This window comes from Maniola hyperantus, chromosome 21 (genome assembly GCF_902806685.2).
Source record: "Maniola hyperantus chromosome 21, iAphHyp1.2, whole genome shotgun sequence".
In the NCBI taxonomy this organism is placed as follows: domain Eukaryota; kingdom Metazoa; phylum Arthropoda; class Insecta; order Lepidoptera; family Nymphalidae; genus Maniola; species Maniola hyperantus.
Window position 1 is genome coordinate 891764 of NC_048556.1, and position 17216 is coordinate 908979.

General features: G+C 37.9%; 1 protein-coding gene across 1 annotated transcript; it reads right to left on the minus strand.

The window, feature by feature from the left end:
• Window positions 1-750: 750 nt before the first annotated feature.
• LOC117992580 (uncharacterized) lies at window positions 751-14569 on the minus strand. The gene is made up of 3 exons (XM_034980305.2): window positions 13838-14569; window positions 2675-2850; window positions 751-1144 (listed from the first exon to the last, which is right to left on the minus strand). Exons 1-3 carry the CDS (start codon window positions 14511-14513, stop codon window positions 1019-1021), a joined length of 978 nt encoding a protein of 325 aa, XP_034836196.1. The 5' UTR covers window positions 14514-14569; the 3' UTR covers window positions 751-1018.
• Window positions 14570-17216: the final 2647 nt, after the last annotated feature.

Genomic DNA, 17216 nt, shown 5'->3' on the forward strand with positions numbered 1-17216 from the left:
CGACGACAGAGACAATGCTCTACAAAACTGCTACCTCTTTTTAAAGATCGATGAATTACTTTCTGGCGCGTACCTACTGTATGAATGTTCATTGTTCAATCCATATTGATTTAATATTCCATATCCTTTGACGTGGTGCTTAAATTATTGCAATTAATCAAACCGATAATAATAATTAATTAATCGGCCATAATTAAAAAAATACTTATACTTACTCGCTAATAATCCTGATAAACACCTAATTCCTTTTGTGAAGATAAAATGATTATTTTGTGTTTCAAGATTGAGGGGTATTAATATGCCACCGTTCACGGTTTCTTAGGGTGAGATCTATAGAGCGCACTCTGACGTTGCTTAGACTTAAGACAGAGTTAAAACCAGACAGAGCTATATGTCTCACATAAATCTGTCTCGTTTTAACTCAATCTTAAGTCTGAGCGAAGTCAAAGTGCGCTCTATAGATCTCAGCATTACTAATCTAAATATATAAAAGGAAAAGGTGACTGACTGACTGATCTATCAACGCACAGCTCAAACTACTGGACGGATCGGGCTGAAATTTGACATGCTTAGGGTTTCAATTTCGAAAAATCCTTTCTTCATGTCTCTAGCACTTGCGGTTTAGGCTGTGTGTTGATATATATAAGTCAGTCAGTCAGGACTTAAAATTTTATATATATACAGATAGTTTAAATGAAAATACGACGTCAAGACAATTTTTTTATGGTTTGTTCAGTCATAGTTGGCGAGGCACTTAATTAATCAGCTTAACATTTATTTATTATATTTAACTAGATGATACCCGCGACTTCGTCCGCGTAGATTTGGGTTTTTCAAAATCCTGTGGGAACTCCAATTTTCCGGGATAAAAAGAAGCCTATGTCCTTCCCCGGGATGCAAGCCATCTCTGTACCAAATTTCGTCAAAATCGGTTGAACAGTTGAGCCGTGAAAAGCTAGCTGACAGACAGACACACTTTCACATTTATAATTAGTATGGATTAATTTGATAGTATCGTTCAGTCATCATCAGCGATCTGCACGTCGTCATCGGAGTCGTCGGCCGTGGGGGGACTGCCCGTGTCGGCCATGTCGGGTGTCGTGCGACGCCACTTGGCGCGACGGTTCTGGAACCAAGTCTTCACCTGGAAATAAATAAAATCATGTCAACTCATCGCTAGCCCATTGAAGAAAAGAATTCTACGTAGGATCAAACTGAAAACCTTGGTCAACACACCAACCAGGGTATTCATGAAAAATGACACGTTGGAATAGACCATTGAAAAATGACAGCATTATTTGGCGATAAATCAAAAAATATCCAAGTCAAGAGTGAATAGGCATCTTCTAGGCAAGCGGGCTTCATCTTAGGTTTCATTATCACTTGCCAGCAAGTCTGATTGCAGCCAAGCGCTAGTTTGCAAAAGAGATTGCCCATTTTCTTAGGAGCTTTGGGCCCCCCCTAATATAATTGTTATGTCACCATGGTTTTAATTTTTTTTTGTAGACAAATAATTAACTCTTTGTATTCTGCAAACTATTTCTATTTATTCACCCTGGTTATAAAGAAATCTTATTTTTTATATTGCTGATATTGAGGTTATATTTAATTAATACTTCTTCAAAATAAATGCATGTTTACGATTCTAACTGTAATTGTGGATATTTTCAATAATAGAGTGAAAAAAAGTCGTTATAAGACATAATCGTAAAAAAATAACATATTTAAAAAAAAAATTAAGTTTTGACACGACGCCACAAAAGAGGGCCCGTTCACGGGCGATCTCCTTTGAAAAATACTTCGACCGCCCGTTGTGCCAGATCCTTTTTTACACACAAATGCAAACTGTGGAACCAACTCCCTAAGTGGTGTTCTCACAAATTACTACATGGGGTTATTCAAGGGGTGGACCAACAAATTCCTAAAAGTCGGCAACGCATCTGCAGTTCCTCTGGTGCTGCAAATGTTCAGGGGCGGCGGTAATCGCTTAACATCTATCTGTGCGCTCAGTACGAGATTTTATGTCTCACCAACGTTGATAGTATTCGAGTATCGAAACACTTCCGCGTTATAGTAAACTGGATCTTAACTGCCTTGTTTTAAAGCTCAAGTTTGTCTACACATCTACAGCCAGCGCTCCAAGCGGAAACGTTGTGAAATTAAAATCAGTGTCATTCCTTTTTTTTTACTTCAATTCAAGGCGTTTAAGTCCATTTTACTTTGACGTTATTGTGTTTCGACTCTCGAATTCTAGCAACGTTGGTGAAACGTAAAATCTTATACTAAGCGTACAGTACCCGTAGTACAAGATTTTACGTCTCACCAAACCAAACCAAATTCGAGAGTCGAAATACTTCCGCGTTACAGTAAACTGGATCTTAAATGCCTTGTTTTAAAGCTCAAGTTTGTCTACACTTCTACAGCCAGCGCTCCAAGCGGAAACATTGCGAAATTAAAATCAGTGGCATTGAATATTTGACTTCAATTCAAGGCTGTTTAGGTCCATTTTACTGTAACGCGGAAGTATTTCGACTCTCGAATTTGGTTTCGTTTGGTGAGACGTAAAATCTTGTACTACGGGTACCGGTGACCCGCCTGCTCGTTTGCTCGCTATTTTTATTAGAAAACTATACTTTTTGCAGCTTTTTGGACATGGCACGGAAGATTTGCTAACCTGTCGATCACTCAATCGCAGCGAAGCAGCCAGCGCACGCCTCTCATCAGGACTGAGGTATTTGCTGGCGCTGAACCTTCGCTCCAGCGCGCCAGTCTGCGCCGCGCTGAACCGCACCTGGCCCCCTTTCCGTCTCCCCCCCACACCCCACCAGGGGCTGCAGCAGGACGGTGGAACTGCGGAAAAGAACCAAATAATTGCTTATCATTCTGCCCACTGCGCGAGTTTAGTTTTTTATTTATTTATTTATTTATGAGTGCGAGTCACAAAATCGACACGGATACAGGGTGTAACCAGAACGCTGGCAAATACGAAAACAGGTGATATTGCTGTACCCGTAGTACAAGATTTTACGTCTCACCAAACGAAACCAAATTCGAGAGTCGAAATACTTCCGCGTTACAGTAAAATAGACCTAAACAGCCTTGAATTGAAGTCAAATATTCAATGCCACTGATTTTAATTTCGCAATGTTTCCGCTTGGAGCGCTGGCTGTAGAAGTGTAGACAAACTTGAGCTTTAAAACAAGGTATTTAAGATCCAGTTTACTGTAACGCGTAAGTAATTCGACTCGAATTTGGTTTGGTTTGGTGAGACGTAAAATCTTGTACTACGGGTACTGATGAATACTGATATGATACCACAAAAAAAAACCTATCATTTTGTAAGAGTTTACGATATGCAAATAAAACAGCTGACTGACGCTAGAGGTCAACGAACGTAGCGTAAGTAGGCCACTCGGAGTCAATACGCGTCGTAGGTGGGGGATTGACGGGGGCTACAAAATGAGATTATTGGTATTTGATTGTGTTTAGGTACTATAACAATAACGATAAGTTTTTGCTAGCGTTCTGGTTACATCCTGTATAGTACCTACCCATCTCTATAAGCTACCTTATTTAGAGTTGTGTCACCTATATACCTATATATTCTGTGGTTGTTGTATGGTGGGAAACTATATCGACAGTGGGAATTTTAAATGTCGTAGGTACCTTAGGAACATTTGTCGTACCTATATAATTGGAAAGAGAATTTTTTATCTATCGATCTGGGGGAGCGGCGGAGGGGGGGGGGGGTGTAAAATACAATAATAGTGATCAAGGCAGTAAATATGTATAATTTGATATGTTGAATTTTGATCTGATTCAATGATAATGATATGATACGAAGATAATATCAATATTGCGGATTATAACTATCGATCACTTTTATGACCCCTACTGAAATTATAATGACTACCTACTTAGTGGAGCCCCCCAACAAGAGAGGGTGTTTCAGTCAATCTTCGCTTCGCACGACTCACCCAAGCGCATACACCTCCCTTAAGTGGGCTCAGTTCGGTGCTTTCTACATACAAACGTAGGAGGGTAATTACTACATTATTCGATACTGGGGCCAATTCTCTTGTACACAATTTCTAAACCTAAACTAAATTAACAGGTCTAAATTTAGTCTATCCTTTTCTGTAAGCAACATTGTGAAAGGGATAGCTATAGATTTAGACGCAGTGGCGGATTTGCCCTTAGGCACAATAGGCCCGAGCCTAGAGCGGCCACATATTAGGGGCGGCCGCTCTGCAATGCATCGTATTAATACTTATAACTAACTTGAACTTATATAAATAATCAATAAGTTCAAGAAAAATCACTAATAGAAAGTGCGTAAGCAACCAATAAAAGGACAATAGATCATTGTTTTTACGTGAACGAAACAATAGGTCAAGGATCGAGAAAGGCAAAAGCGTAAACACTTACAACCCATATTCACAAATGTTACTATGAGGTCTCATGTTGCGTTCGAACACACATGGTACAGAAAACCTATTCATAAACAACAGGAGGGACGGACCAAAACGAGACCATAAAACTTTACGCGATACATTTTGGCAAAACAATACAGATAGGGTATAGCGTAGGGTATAGGATGTATGTCCGAGTGTTTGTGTGATTTAAATAATTTCTGTTTGAAAAATCGCGATTAATAAAGTAAATCCTTGAGAAAACTAATATAGAGCGATCACTACAAAACTTATACCTACGTGATATAAAAAAAAACGATTATTACGGTGCCGATGAATTTTAAAGATGCTAATGGATGCTATAGATTTTTTAGGGTTCTGTAGCCAAATAGCAAAAAACGGAACCCTTATAAATGTATAATATCATGTCTGTCTGTCTGTCTGTATGTCCGTCCGTATGTCACAGCCACTTTTTTCCGAAACCATAAGAGCTATACTTTTGAAACTTGGTAAGTAGATGTATTCTGTGAATCGCATTAAGATTTTCACACAAAAATAGAAACAAAAACAATAAATTTTGGGGGTCACCTACTTAGAACTGAAACTCAAAAAATATTTTTTTTCATCAAACCTATACGTGTGGAGTATGATATGATAGATCTTCAAAAATGATATTGAGGTGTCTAATGTAATTTTTTTCTAAACTGAACAGTTTGCGCGAGAGACACTTCCAAAGTGGTAAAATGTGTGTCTCCCCCCCCACAAATTTCGAACCCCTATTTCATCCTCTTAGAGGTTAGATTTTCAAAAATCGTGTCTTAGCGGATGCCTACGTCATAATAGATATCTGCATGCCAAATCTCAGCCCGATCCGTCCGTAAGTTTGAACTGTATGTTGATAGATCAGTCAGTCAGGACTTTTGTATATATACAGATAACCGTTTTAAATGTTTTATTTGAATGTGCAATTATCCCTGAAAGGTCGAAAAATATTGCAAACTAGGTACCAGCTATGTTAACTAAATTTCTGAATCGATTTCGATGAAAATTGACAATAAAGTAAATTCATTAAGTACTGTGTAGTCTAAATATATAAAAGGAAAAGGTGACTGACTGACTGACTGATCTATCAACGCTCAGCTCAAACTACTGGAAGGATCGGGCTGAAATTTGGAATGCAGATAGCTATTATTACGTAGGCATACGCTAAGAAAGGATTTTTGAAAATTTTACCCTTAAGGGGGTGAAATAGGGGTTTGAAATTCATGTGGTCCACGCTGATGAAGTCGCGAGCATAAGTTAGTCTTTAATATGATGAGAGCTGGGAAAGGGGCGGCTCTGGCCTGGGGCCTAGAGCGGCCAAGACTGCAAATCCGCCTCTGTTTAGACGTATCATTTTAGTTTAGTTTAGAGATTGTGTACAACGGAATTAGCCACATTGTACCCTCAAAACTAAGTATTATATATCGGTTTGTCTTCCCATTATCTAGGTTTGTTGATATTTAAACCATTAATAAAATATTGATTTTAAAGTTAAGAGCCTCGAAATATTCCTATTTCACTTTTTAACACTAAGTTTATGACAACTTCGGGAGTGTAAAAATTCTACAACAAGTTAACAATAATATGTCTATTTTATTTATTTATTAGTTGAAATGTCTTTACTTTGCAAACATACATTTAAACTAGCGGCACGCTATGATGGCCGGTTTGACGTTTGTCCGCTCATGAAGTTCCGTATTAATTGATAACGACTTTGAAGGAAATAATTGTATTACTTTATTGACGATAGTGATGTGCAGAGATTCATAAATTTTATCGAATGTAGTTTTAGGTTTAGGACTCAAAATTTATTTATTAAATTGATTTCTTAAATGTATACAAGTGTAGAAAAATCAGTTTGCACCATTTAAGGGGTGAATGTACTTGTGAATATGAACAATTTTCACTATGTGGACAAACCTCTGAAATCGCAAAAAAATATCAATAAATTTTTAAAAATGGAATCTAATACGATCGTCACATAGGATCGCTGGCTAGCACAACTACTACCTCCGGCAAACTCGCGTCAATGCTCAATGCAAAACAAAGCAGTTTCGAATTGACGTTGCTTCGAAAAGTATAAACTGTCAGTGCAATGCGATTGTGATATAGTTTTGACCTGGCTTTGGATTTCAAATATTGATACTGCATTACTGTTGACCCTTGCTCGTTAATTTGGACTCTGTTCAAGCCCTTTGTTGTGGATTTCGTCGATATGACCGAACGTACGCAGAGAACTGTTCTAAATAGTCAGACACGTGAGTTCCTAATACGCCTTCGTAACTATTTCGATCGTGAAGCTCAAAATGGAGGGCCAATTTTACCTATAACGTCAGTGGTTGAACGCGTAGCTGATGCGCTTAATATTGGACAACGAACTGTTAGACGGATAACTAAAAAAAAATATGGCGAGACTGGCACAGAAGAAAATAAACTTCACACACCAAAAAAGAGAAAACGAGCAAAACCAGTCGTAGGCATCGATAGCTTTGATGCCGATGCTATCCGAAGACATGTTTACGGCTACTATTTACAGAAGGAGTATCCAACAAGAAAAAAGTTGGTGCATTCACTGAAGGAAGCTGGATTATTCTTCGGTGGGGAAAGTTCTTTAACGAAGATTTTGAAGACCATTGGATTTCGATACAAAAAATGTAACAAACGCAAAATATTGATGGAAAGATTTGATATAGCGATGGCAAGGTATACTTTTTTACGGCAAGTGAAAGAAATCAAAAATTGGCAAAATGTTGTGTTCTTGGATGAAACATGGCTTAATGCTAACCATACTGTAGGCCGTTCTTGGAACGATGACACAGCAGCATCTACTTCCAAAGTTCCTGTAGGAAAAGGATCGCGACTTATAATTTGTCACGCCGGAACCATCAACGGGTTTGTCGAAGGTTCTCTCATGGCTTTTGCGTCAAAAACCACTGGAGACTATCATGAAGACATGAATGGAGAAAAGTTTACTGAATGGTTTACCTCAATGTTGTGTAGCCTCCCTGAACCATCTATTATAATTATGGACAACGCCCCATACCACTCGATGCAAATTGACAAGCCACCTGCCCAATCCCAAAAGAAAGCTGATATCGTCGCATGGCTTCGTAAAAATGGCGTAGATGCAAACATGAATATGTTAAAAGCGGAATTAGTACGTCTTTTAAAAGAAAACAAACCAACCAAGATCCGATACGTCATTGACGAAATAGCATTAGAACATGGGCACAGAGTTATACGGTTACCGCCTTACCATTGTGAGTATAATGCGATTGAGTTGGTGTGGGCTCAAATTAAGGGATATGCTGCAAGACACAATACAGAACCCCCATTTACCACAAAAAAAATGCTAAAATTATTAGAAGAAGCTTGTGAACATGTGACTAAAGGAGACTGGGAAAAGGTTGTGAATAGAACTGTTAAATTAATAAGGGAAGATTATGAAAGAGATGTGAAAATAGATAATATTATAGAAAACGAACATATAATTATTAATGTATGTGATGATAGCAGTGACGACAGTGAAAATAGTAGTATGGACGAATCTGATTAATTATGGCCTTTTGTGGCACCTTTTTCGGTATCTTTTGTATTCATATGTTTCTTGTGTGCATATAAAGTATGTATATTCATTTTCGTTCAAATATTCAGTTCGTTCAAATAAATTAAATAAACATATACATTTTTGTTTTATTAAACCTATTTAATCAGGTACAAAAACAAAACTTAATTGTTTTTTGTTCGAGAATAAATTGACATTCCACATCACTATTGTAATGTGTCAAACCGGCCATCATAGCGTGCCGCTAGTGTAGTATTTTTTTCTCAGAAACACTTTTTCTAAACCCTTTTCGCGGGCTTGACTTCGGTGAAAATCATCGTGCCTCTCACCTTTCTCACACAATGTCAGATGAAAAGCAAACAGTAGGGCGATTGTCTAAAACCTGAATCAATCATTATTACAATCTCAATTGTTCTGATTGGCTGAATTTGTGCGATTCTTGTTGCAACAATGCATTGTGGCCAATAGTGAGCAAGCATTAACCAATCAGAGATGATTGCGATCGTGACATTGTAGCTGTCAAACAACCGCGGTAGGGCCACAGTTTAAGAAAAAATTGTACTGCATGAATGAGCTGACATTGTCGTAATCTTTAATGTTTAATTTGTTATCCTTATCTGGCTCTTATTTAATTTAAAGGTTACCCACGGAGAGGTGAGGTCTGAACTCCGAACCTACGACCATTTTGGATTATTTTCAGACTTCTGCCTGCACTTTACCGCTGTGCTAATAAGGCACGTCTAGGAAGGTATATCTAATCGATTGAATATTTGTATTCAATTAAAAGGTGATATATTAAATATTGGTAATCCTTAAAAATTAGATAAGAACCTAGGTGTATGAACCTAGACGTTTTGTCGGGCTCAACGACAGGGACATGGGGACAACGCTATAAATCTGCTATCGCCTTCAAAAGGTCGATGTGCATTACTTTCGGCTGCGTACTGTACAAATATTTTAAACTAGTAATGCCCGCGAATAATTCCGCGTGGGTTTAGGTTTTTAAAAATCCCGTGGGAACTCTTTGATTTTCTGGGACATAAAGTAGCCTATGTACTTTCCAGGTCTTGGCCGCAATGAAAATTTAAAAAAAAAAGTTTTATTTCTTGTACGGAACCCTTTGTGTGCGAGCCCGACTCGCACTTAGCCGCCTTTTCTTTATCCTGGGTTTCATCTGTGCACTTAGACGTCCGTACGCGAGTAGCGAGTACCTGCAGAACCCTAAAAAAGGTTCCCGTTATCATAATTAAAAATAATGATAAAACAAGCTATCTCATAATTGATTCGTGTTATATCGTAAATACATAAGTATAATATAGCTGTTTAGTTCGTCCCAATTGTAAAATACGTCGTTATCAATACTAAATAATACTTAATTATTTGATTGATTACAATCTCTGATAACAAAACATTGTGTTTTTTATTACATTAATTGCTATTGTCGAATTGATACAGGAAATTAGTTTGCTTGATTGTTAATATTTAGCGTATCTACATGAACTTTGGTAGTTTTGGTACCAACCTTTACTTCTCAGTGAGTTCTCCAATCTGTGGTACCAACCTATAAATTGTTTTTTTTTAACTGTTTTTAATTTAATTTATTTTATTTTGTAGAGACAAACAGTTACAATTAGATAAATAGATAGTATATATATATATAAACACTTAAACCAAAGCAGTCTCCAATGAGAAATTAACACTTATAATAAAAATGATGTTCACAACACACGGCATAGTACGCGTATGAAAACTAGGCACAGAGTATTTAAAACTAACTAGGTAGATAAACTTATGGAACACAGAACTAAAATCGACTAAAGTATAAACTATAACTAGGCAGAATTTGATATAACATCCTTAATTGCTAATTTATACCTATGGAGAGAGAGATGAAAAATATAATTTTTCGCGAGATGATTAGCTTGGTTGCAACTACGTCGTATGAATGTGTTATCAGCATGTTTTGTCTTACTTGGTGCAATATGAAACAGTTTCCGATGCCGAGAGTTAACCCGTGGGCACCTTAAAGATATTTTTGATAGCAGATATTTTAAGAGATGATTGAATAATTATTGTATTCCGGGGTCCTTGAAAAAGGAAATTAGTCGGGCTAACGTCGACTAGACACGTGAGTACAGCCGGGACAGATATTATTTATAACTAGCTGACCCGCCCCGGCTTCGCTCGGGTGGAATTTAGAAAATGGAGGTGGGGGTTGAATTTCCAAAAATCCTGAAACACGTATTTCTTCATTTGTGACCGAAAACCCAAATACCAATTTTCATGCAAATAATTTGAAAAATGACGTACTTTCGTACAAACTTTCACCCCCTATTTAACCCACTTAGAGGTAGAATTTCGAAAAATCCTTTCTTAGTGGATACCTACTCTTTACAAAGAACACACCCTCAAAATTTCATGTCTCTAAGACCAGCTGTTTAGGCTGTGCGTTGATATATATGTCAGTCAGTCAGTCAGGACTTTGAATTTTATATATACAGATGGAAATCACTCACGGTACTTTAAACGCTGAATAATTATTAATTATGTAACCTTACAAATGTACAGTCTTAAATAATTTTCTACGGAGGAGATCCGTAAAAAAAAGAATATTAGCCATGCTAAATCAGGACTGATATTCCCCTTTCCCCTCCAAGTAAGCGTAAAGCTTGTGCTAGGAGTAGGTACGAACAGTAGTGCAACGGGTGGGGTTTGAACCGTCGACTTTTCGGAATTCAGTCCGCTCCCCAACCGTTGAGCTATTGAGGCTCTAAAATACCTACCTATACTTATTTTCATAGGAGGTATCATCATCATGATCAACCCACCGCCGGCTCACTACAGAGCACGGATCTCCTTTCAGAGTGAGAAGGGTTTGGCCATAATCTACCACGCTGGCCATGTGCGGATTGGTAGACTTCACACACATTTGAACATCACTAGGTGGACGGACGACATCAGACGAGTCGCAGGGAGCCGCTGGATCCAGGCGGTGCAAGACCGTGGCGTGTGGAAGTCCCTACAAGAGACCTATGTCCAGCTGTGGACATCTATTGGTTGATGATGATAATGATGATGACACACATTTGAGAACATTATGGAGAACTCTCAAGCATGCAGGTTTCCTCACGCGATGTTTTTCCTTTCACCGTTAAAAGCAAGTGATATTTAATTACTTAAAAGTCTTAAAACGCACATAACTCCGAAAGTTAGAGCGTGCCCGGGATCGAACCCCCGACCACCTATGGCGGCGGACGTCCTAACAACTAGGCTATCACAGCTTTTTACTTATATACTATAACTACCTACTATAATTAGGTATACTACCTACTATAAAAATAAGTATAAGTAGGATCTATCGATCGATATTTGACTACAGCAATAATAATAAAAATTACTTGATTCAGCAGATTAGGCATTAAAAGATATAACTTGATGGACTACTTTACACTTATCGAATTGTAATCGCATTATAGTTACTTATTGCTTTATTCGATAACCATGTACCTAAGTGACATTTTTTATACGTCATAAGTAGATGGCGGAACAAAAAACAAAAAATGTGAGAAGGATACCTAGATTTTATTCATTGTAATGTACCGAGAAAGAAAAGGCAATAACGAGTGGTGGTTACTGGTGGAAAACTAGCCGTATAGTCCGTACAAACTAACTCCTCACGCGCCATTTTAACTCTATGGCTCAACTGTCACGTCAAAAGTACGGTTAACCTTTAAAATAAGGATTAAAATCGTACTTTTGACATGAAATTTGACACATAAATTTAAAATACCGCGTGAGGAGTTAAATTTTACGCGCTATATCTAAGTAAAAAGAAAACACGACTACTCTCCCACATTTTTACATTTGAAAATGGCGCCGCCATGGACAGCCGCTATATTGTATTGAATTTTTTTTCAAAATATCATAGCCAATAAGCCACGGATGGTGTATAAGTAACACCGTGTAGTAAGGATTCTAAAGATACCCCATACATAATAGTTCACAACAGGTCGACATGGCAATCAGGGTGGGGACGCCCCGCACAGCACCCAGTGCGGGATAGCGTAGGTAACGTGCGGGTGTGCGGGACGTCCCCCTGCCTCATACCCCGATTGCCATCTCAACCTGTCGTGTACAGGACGTTTTATTTTTTTACGACCTCCCTGGCGCAGTGGTGAGGGATTTGGAATTTTATAATTTCTAAATTTCTGGTCTGGTCTGGTGGGAGGCCTTGGCCGGGGCTAGTTACCACCCTACCGGCAAAGCCGTGCCGCCAAGCGATTTAGCGTTCCGGTACGATGCCGTGTAGAAATCCAAGGGGTATGGGTTTAATAAAAACTGCCATACCCCTTCCAGGTTAGCCCGCTATCATCTTAGACTGCATCATCACTTACCACCAGGTGATATTGCAGTCAAGGGCTAACTTGTATCTGAATAAATAAAAAAAAGTAGGTACTTATACATGAACCCTGAAAACATTTCGTACAATCCTTTTTTTGGTCGTGTAATAATTTTCAATTTTCAGTTTTGATAGCTTATAGTATTCCAACGGCGTATTTTTTATTTGCACCAAATAATATCGATAAGATTGATCGGTCGAATGGGCTATCTAAGCGATTATCCAACGATTAATATTACGGGTTCCTCCAAAATTATATTAATCTAATGATAAAACTTAATCGACTTTTAATCCTTAAGTTTTATTTATTGTTCAAATATTTTTAGGTGTTTATAATTACGAATATATTAATATGTCACTAGCTTGTGCTCGCGACTTCGTCCGCGTGAACTACACAAATTTCAAATATCTTTTTACCCCCTTAGGGGTAGAATTTTCAAAAATTCTTTCTTAGCGGATATTTACGTCATAATAGCTATCTGCATGCCAAATTTCAGGCCGATCCATCCAGTAGTTTGAGCTGTGCGTTAATAGATCAGTCAGTCAGTAAGTCATCTATCCTCCTATCCTATCCTATCATCATCAATCTAAATATATAAAAAGTGACTGACACTTTTTATATATTTAGATTTCGGTTAGTTCCCGAAGTTAGCCAATATAATCAGAAATTTGTCTGTCATAGAAAATTCGGACACGCGCCGCATGTACTTACCTACGCGTCAGAAAGTAATGTAAATCGGCATTTAGAATGACATTTCGGCTTTGTAAAGCGTTGTCTCTGTCACTCATACCTATATGACGTTTTGTCGGTCTCAACGACAGAGATAACGCTCTATAAATCTGATATCTCCTAAAAAAAGGTCGAAGTACATTACTTTCGGCCGCGTACTGTGCCTACTCTGCTCATATATTTTGTACTAGTCCCCGCAGACTAACAGAATTTTGCCAAATCGGACGTACCTATCATTCTATGCCCTGGTTTGAATTTTCATCAATTTCGTTGGACACTTCCTGTTTTCTGCAGTAGGTATACCAACTGAGAGACGCAAAAGGCCTGCAAGCAGCATTTTAAACCTTTGTAGCTGTTAAAAAGGCAATAAAGGCATCGCCAAGGTCTGCACCGTCGAAATTCCACGGATACGTACGAAGCGATTTGCCTCCCCATTTCTAATTCGAACCGCTGAGATTTGGAACACCCTTCCAGCATCAGTTTTCCCCTCCAACTATAATATGGGTATCTTCAAGACGAGAGTGAATAGGCATCTTCTAGCCTAGGCAAGCGCGCTCCATCTTGGGCTGCATCATCAGATCGTCTAAGCTTGCCACCCAAGTCTGATTGCAGCCAAGCGCTAGTCTATACATTAAAAAAAAACAACTGGAATGAAAATAATTAGTACTTTGATCCTGGTAGGTACTAACCTCTATCAAATCCATACATTTGTCGTAAACTGTAAGGGTTCGTCACAAATCTGTTCACAGCCAGCTGATTCCTCAATATCTGCTCCGATTTCATCATCGGGTCACTGTAGAAACTCATCGGGTGTCGTGTGTCCATCGAGTAGCCCGGACTCTTCAATCTGCATGGAGACCAGGGTACATTTGCCTTAACCGGGGTCGGATATATCGGAAACGTGTTTCTTCTCTGTTCCAAATTACCCTTATGTTTAGCCATTTCTAACTCCCGTTGCACTTCGGTAACCACGTTGAATTTTGTTATTAAGTCCTCATTTTTGTTTGAATTACCATGTGTTGATGTGGATTTCTTACCAAAATCTTCACTTGTCAGTTTGGAAATTGAAAATTTGTAGCCGTTTTCGGTTAATCCTTTATGAACGCTTTTGTCTTGTGATGCCAATTCACCAATAGATAATCCTTTACACGAGCTGCCTGCAGGAGCATACAAAGGCACTTCTTTGGAGCTTACATCCTGGTTAGAAAATTCTGAAGCTGGCACTTCGGAACTGCTTACAACTTCAGGCTTTTTACTACACGTATGCGATTCCGGTTTTTCTTTACTAGAACGCTTGTAAGTTTTCGGCTCGCAAAGTATGTCCTCAATCAGAAAGGATGCCCTTTTTTGCTTACAAGCGCACATTTCAACGGCTTAGTTGGTACTGCCCAAATCATTATCGCTAATAGATAGAAGCGTTGTAATTGATAGCTACTTGTTTAATGGACATGGCTAATCTGATAGTTGCTGATATGTGATAGCGTCACCGTGTGCACATGCTATTGCTCAAATATAAATCTTGAATTATATAATTTAGGGTTGATTTTCCGTTGTGTGAGTAAGTTGGACGTTGGTATAATTTGGTGAGAGGTTGTACAATTTGTTTGGGCTTTTAAGGTTATATTGACGGGTAAGGATTATGTCATTAGGTGTTGAAGTGGTGGTAATGCATACAAAATGCTGGGATTATTGAAAGCTGTCACTGCTGCTACTTTTATTAGGGCGAATTAGGCACTCTACATTTTTATCTTGAATGGAAGATAAAGTGATTTTGAGTTGGTTTACATTTGACATGTTTCTATGTGATCCACTACATCATTAATATGCAAATTCAGCAACTGACAATTAGAAAGTCTACATAGAACTTAGATTTGATTTTGACTTTTATTCAGCGCCAAAGACAGAAAGAAATGGCACCACCTGGAGGAGGCCTATACCCAAGAGGGGTCCTTATCTAAGAAAGAAGAAAAACAAGAATAAATAAAATATGCTAAGATTCACTAACATACTAAAATCACACTCACAAAAACTCACATCCACATACACACAAGCACACTCTCAGATATGAACACACACATACACACAGCCACATACAGTTCATACACTCACCTATACTAATTAATAAATAAACAAATTGCTAATAATAAGTAGGTAATGTTAGATGTAAAAAGTAGATATATATACTGTTTAAAAAAAAAAAAAATTGTAAATAATTTAGTTCAAGATAAGGAATAATAAAGGCTTTTTTATTTTATTTTATTTATTTATTATTTGACTTTTATTTAGGTATTTTTAATTCTGGCTATTATTTAGGGATCGTATTTTATTCAAAGACTTGTTTTATTCTGAGTAGGTACTTATGTAAATGAAGTTACGTACCTATTTATGGAAAACATTTTATTATTAACGGCAATATCTACCTGGTAGAGGTTGCAAGTGCACAATCTTAGAATAGTGCACTAAATACCTAGTCAGTAAATAGTTCTCACTTTTGTGTTTTATAATTTTGGTATTTACTATGTAGTTACGTAAGGGCGACTGCCTGGAGGTTATCACAGTATTTTTAGGGTTCCGTACCTCAAAAGGAAAAACGGAACTCTTATATAAATACTGTGTTGTCTGTCTGTCTGTCAAGAAACCTACAGGGTACTTCCCGTTGACTTAGAATCATGAAATTTGGCAGGTAAGTAGGTCCTATAGCAGACATAAGGGGAAAATCTGAAAACTTTGAATTTAGGGTAACATCACACAAAAAAAATTAAATTGTGGTCATGAACTAATAATTATTCTTTTCAATTTTCAACGTAACATAATTACATCAAGTGGGGTATCATATGAAAGGGCTTTACCTGTGCATTCTAAAACAGATTTTTATTTATTTTTATACATTATAGTTTTTGAATTATCGTGCAAAATGTCGATAAAATACGACTGTAGTGCGGAACCCTCGGTGCGCGAGCCTAACTCGCACTTGAGCGGTTTTTTTTACAACTATGAGGAAATAATATTAAAACAATTTCTGGAATTGAAAATCACACATAGTTCTAAAAGTTACAAAAGGGTTTGATACAAAGGGCATAGACAAAGATTTAAACCTCAAAATATTAGTCTGAGTATGGGCACTTGTAAAAGGAAACAATTTAATATAATAAATATAATTTGGTACGCAATTATACAAGTAAATACGTCATAAAGCGGATTCCCCAATCTTTCCCCGCCCCACTTAGGTTTAGATGAACTGCAGAGTAGCTTTGACGAGAGCTTTCACTTCCTTACCTATTTTTACAAATTAAAATCCATACTAATCCATTCTAAATCAGCCTGTGCTGGCCCACGTCCCTCCCTCCGATCCTTCCACAATTTTCTATTTCGTGCCTCTTCAAGCCACGTAACTGTAAATTTATCTAATTCATCACGCCAACGTCGCCTCGGCCGACCACGCTGGCGTTGATGATTCTAGGGCGTCCAAAAAGAAGCAGATTTTGCCCATAACTCATCTGGCATACGGCACACATGACCTGCTAATCCATACTAATCCATACTAATATTATAATTGCGAAAGTGTGCCTATCTGTCTGTATGCTGCTAGATTTTCACGGCTCAACAATTTAACCGATTTTGATAAAAAAAAATTACAGAGTTAGCTTACATCCCGGGGAAGGACATGGGCTACTTTTTATCCCGGAAAATCAAACAGAAAACGGGATTCTTAAAGGCCCATCTGTTGAACCGATTTGTATGAAATTTGTTACAAAGGTAGTTTGTGTCCCGGAAATTGACATAGACAACTTTTTGTCCCGGAAAATCAAATAATTCCCACGGTATTTTTAAAAACCTAAATCCGCGCGGATGAAGTCGCTGGCATCAGCTTATAAAGAGTTCTTTTTCATCTGGAGATACGGAACCACCAATTCCACTTCTACGTCGTAGCTGCTCTATGCAACCTGCAGACTAGTATCTACTCAAACGGATTCCTCTCAAAACAAAGGGTTGAAATTCAGTGCCTCCAGTGAAAAAGGGGACAACTCAAATTTGACCCTTTTTTGGAGAGGAAAAACATAACATATT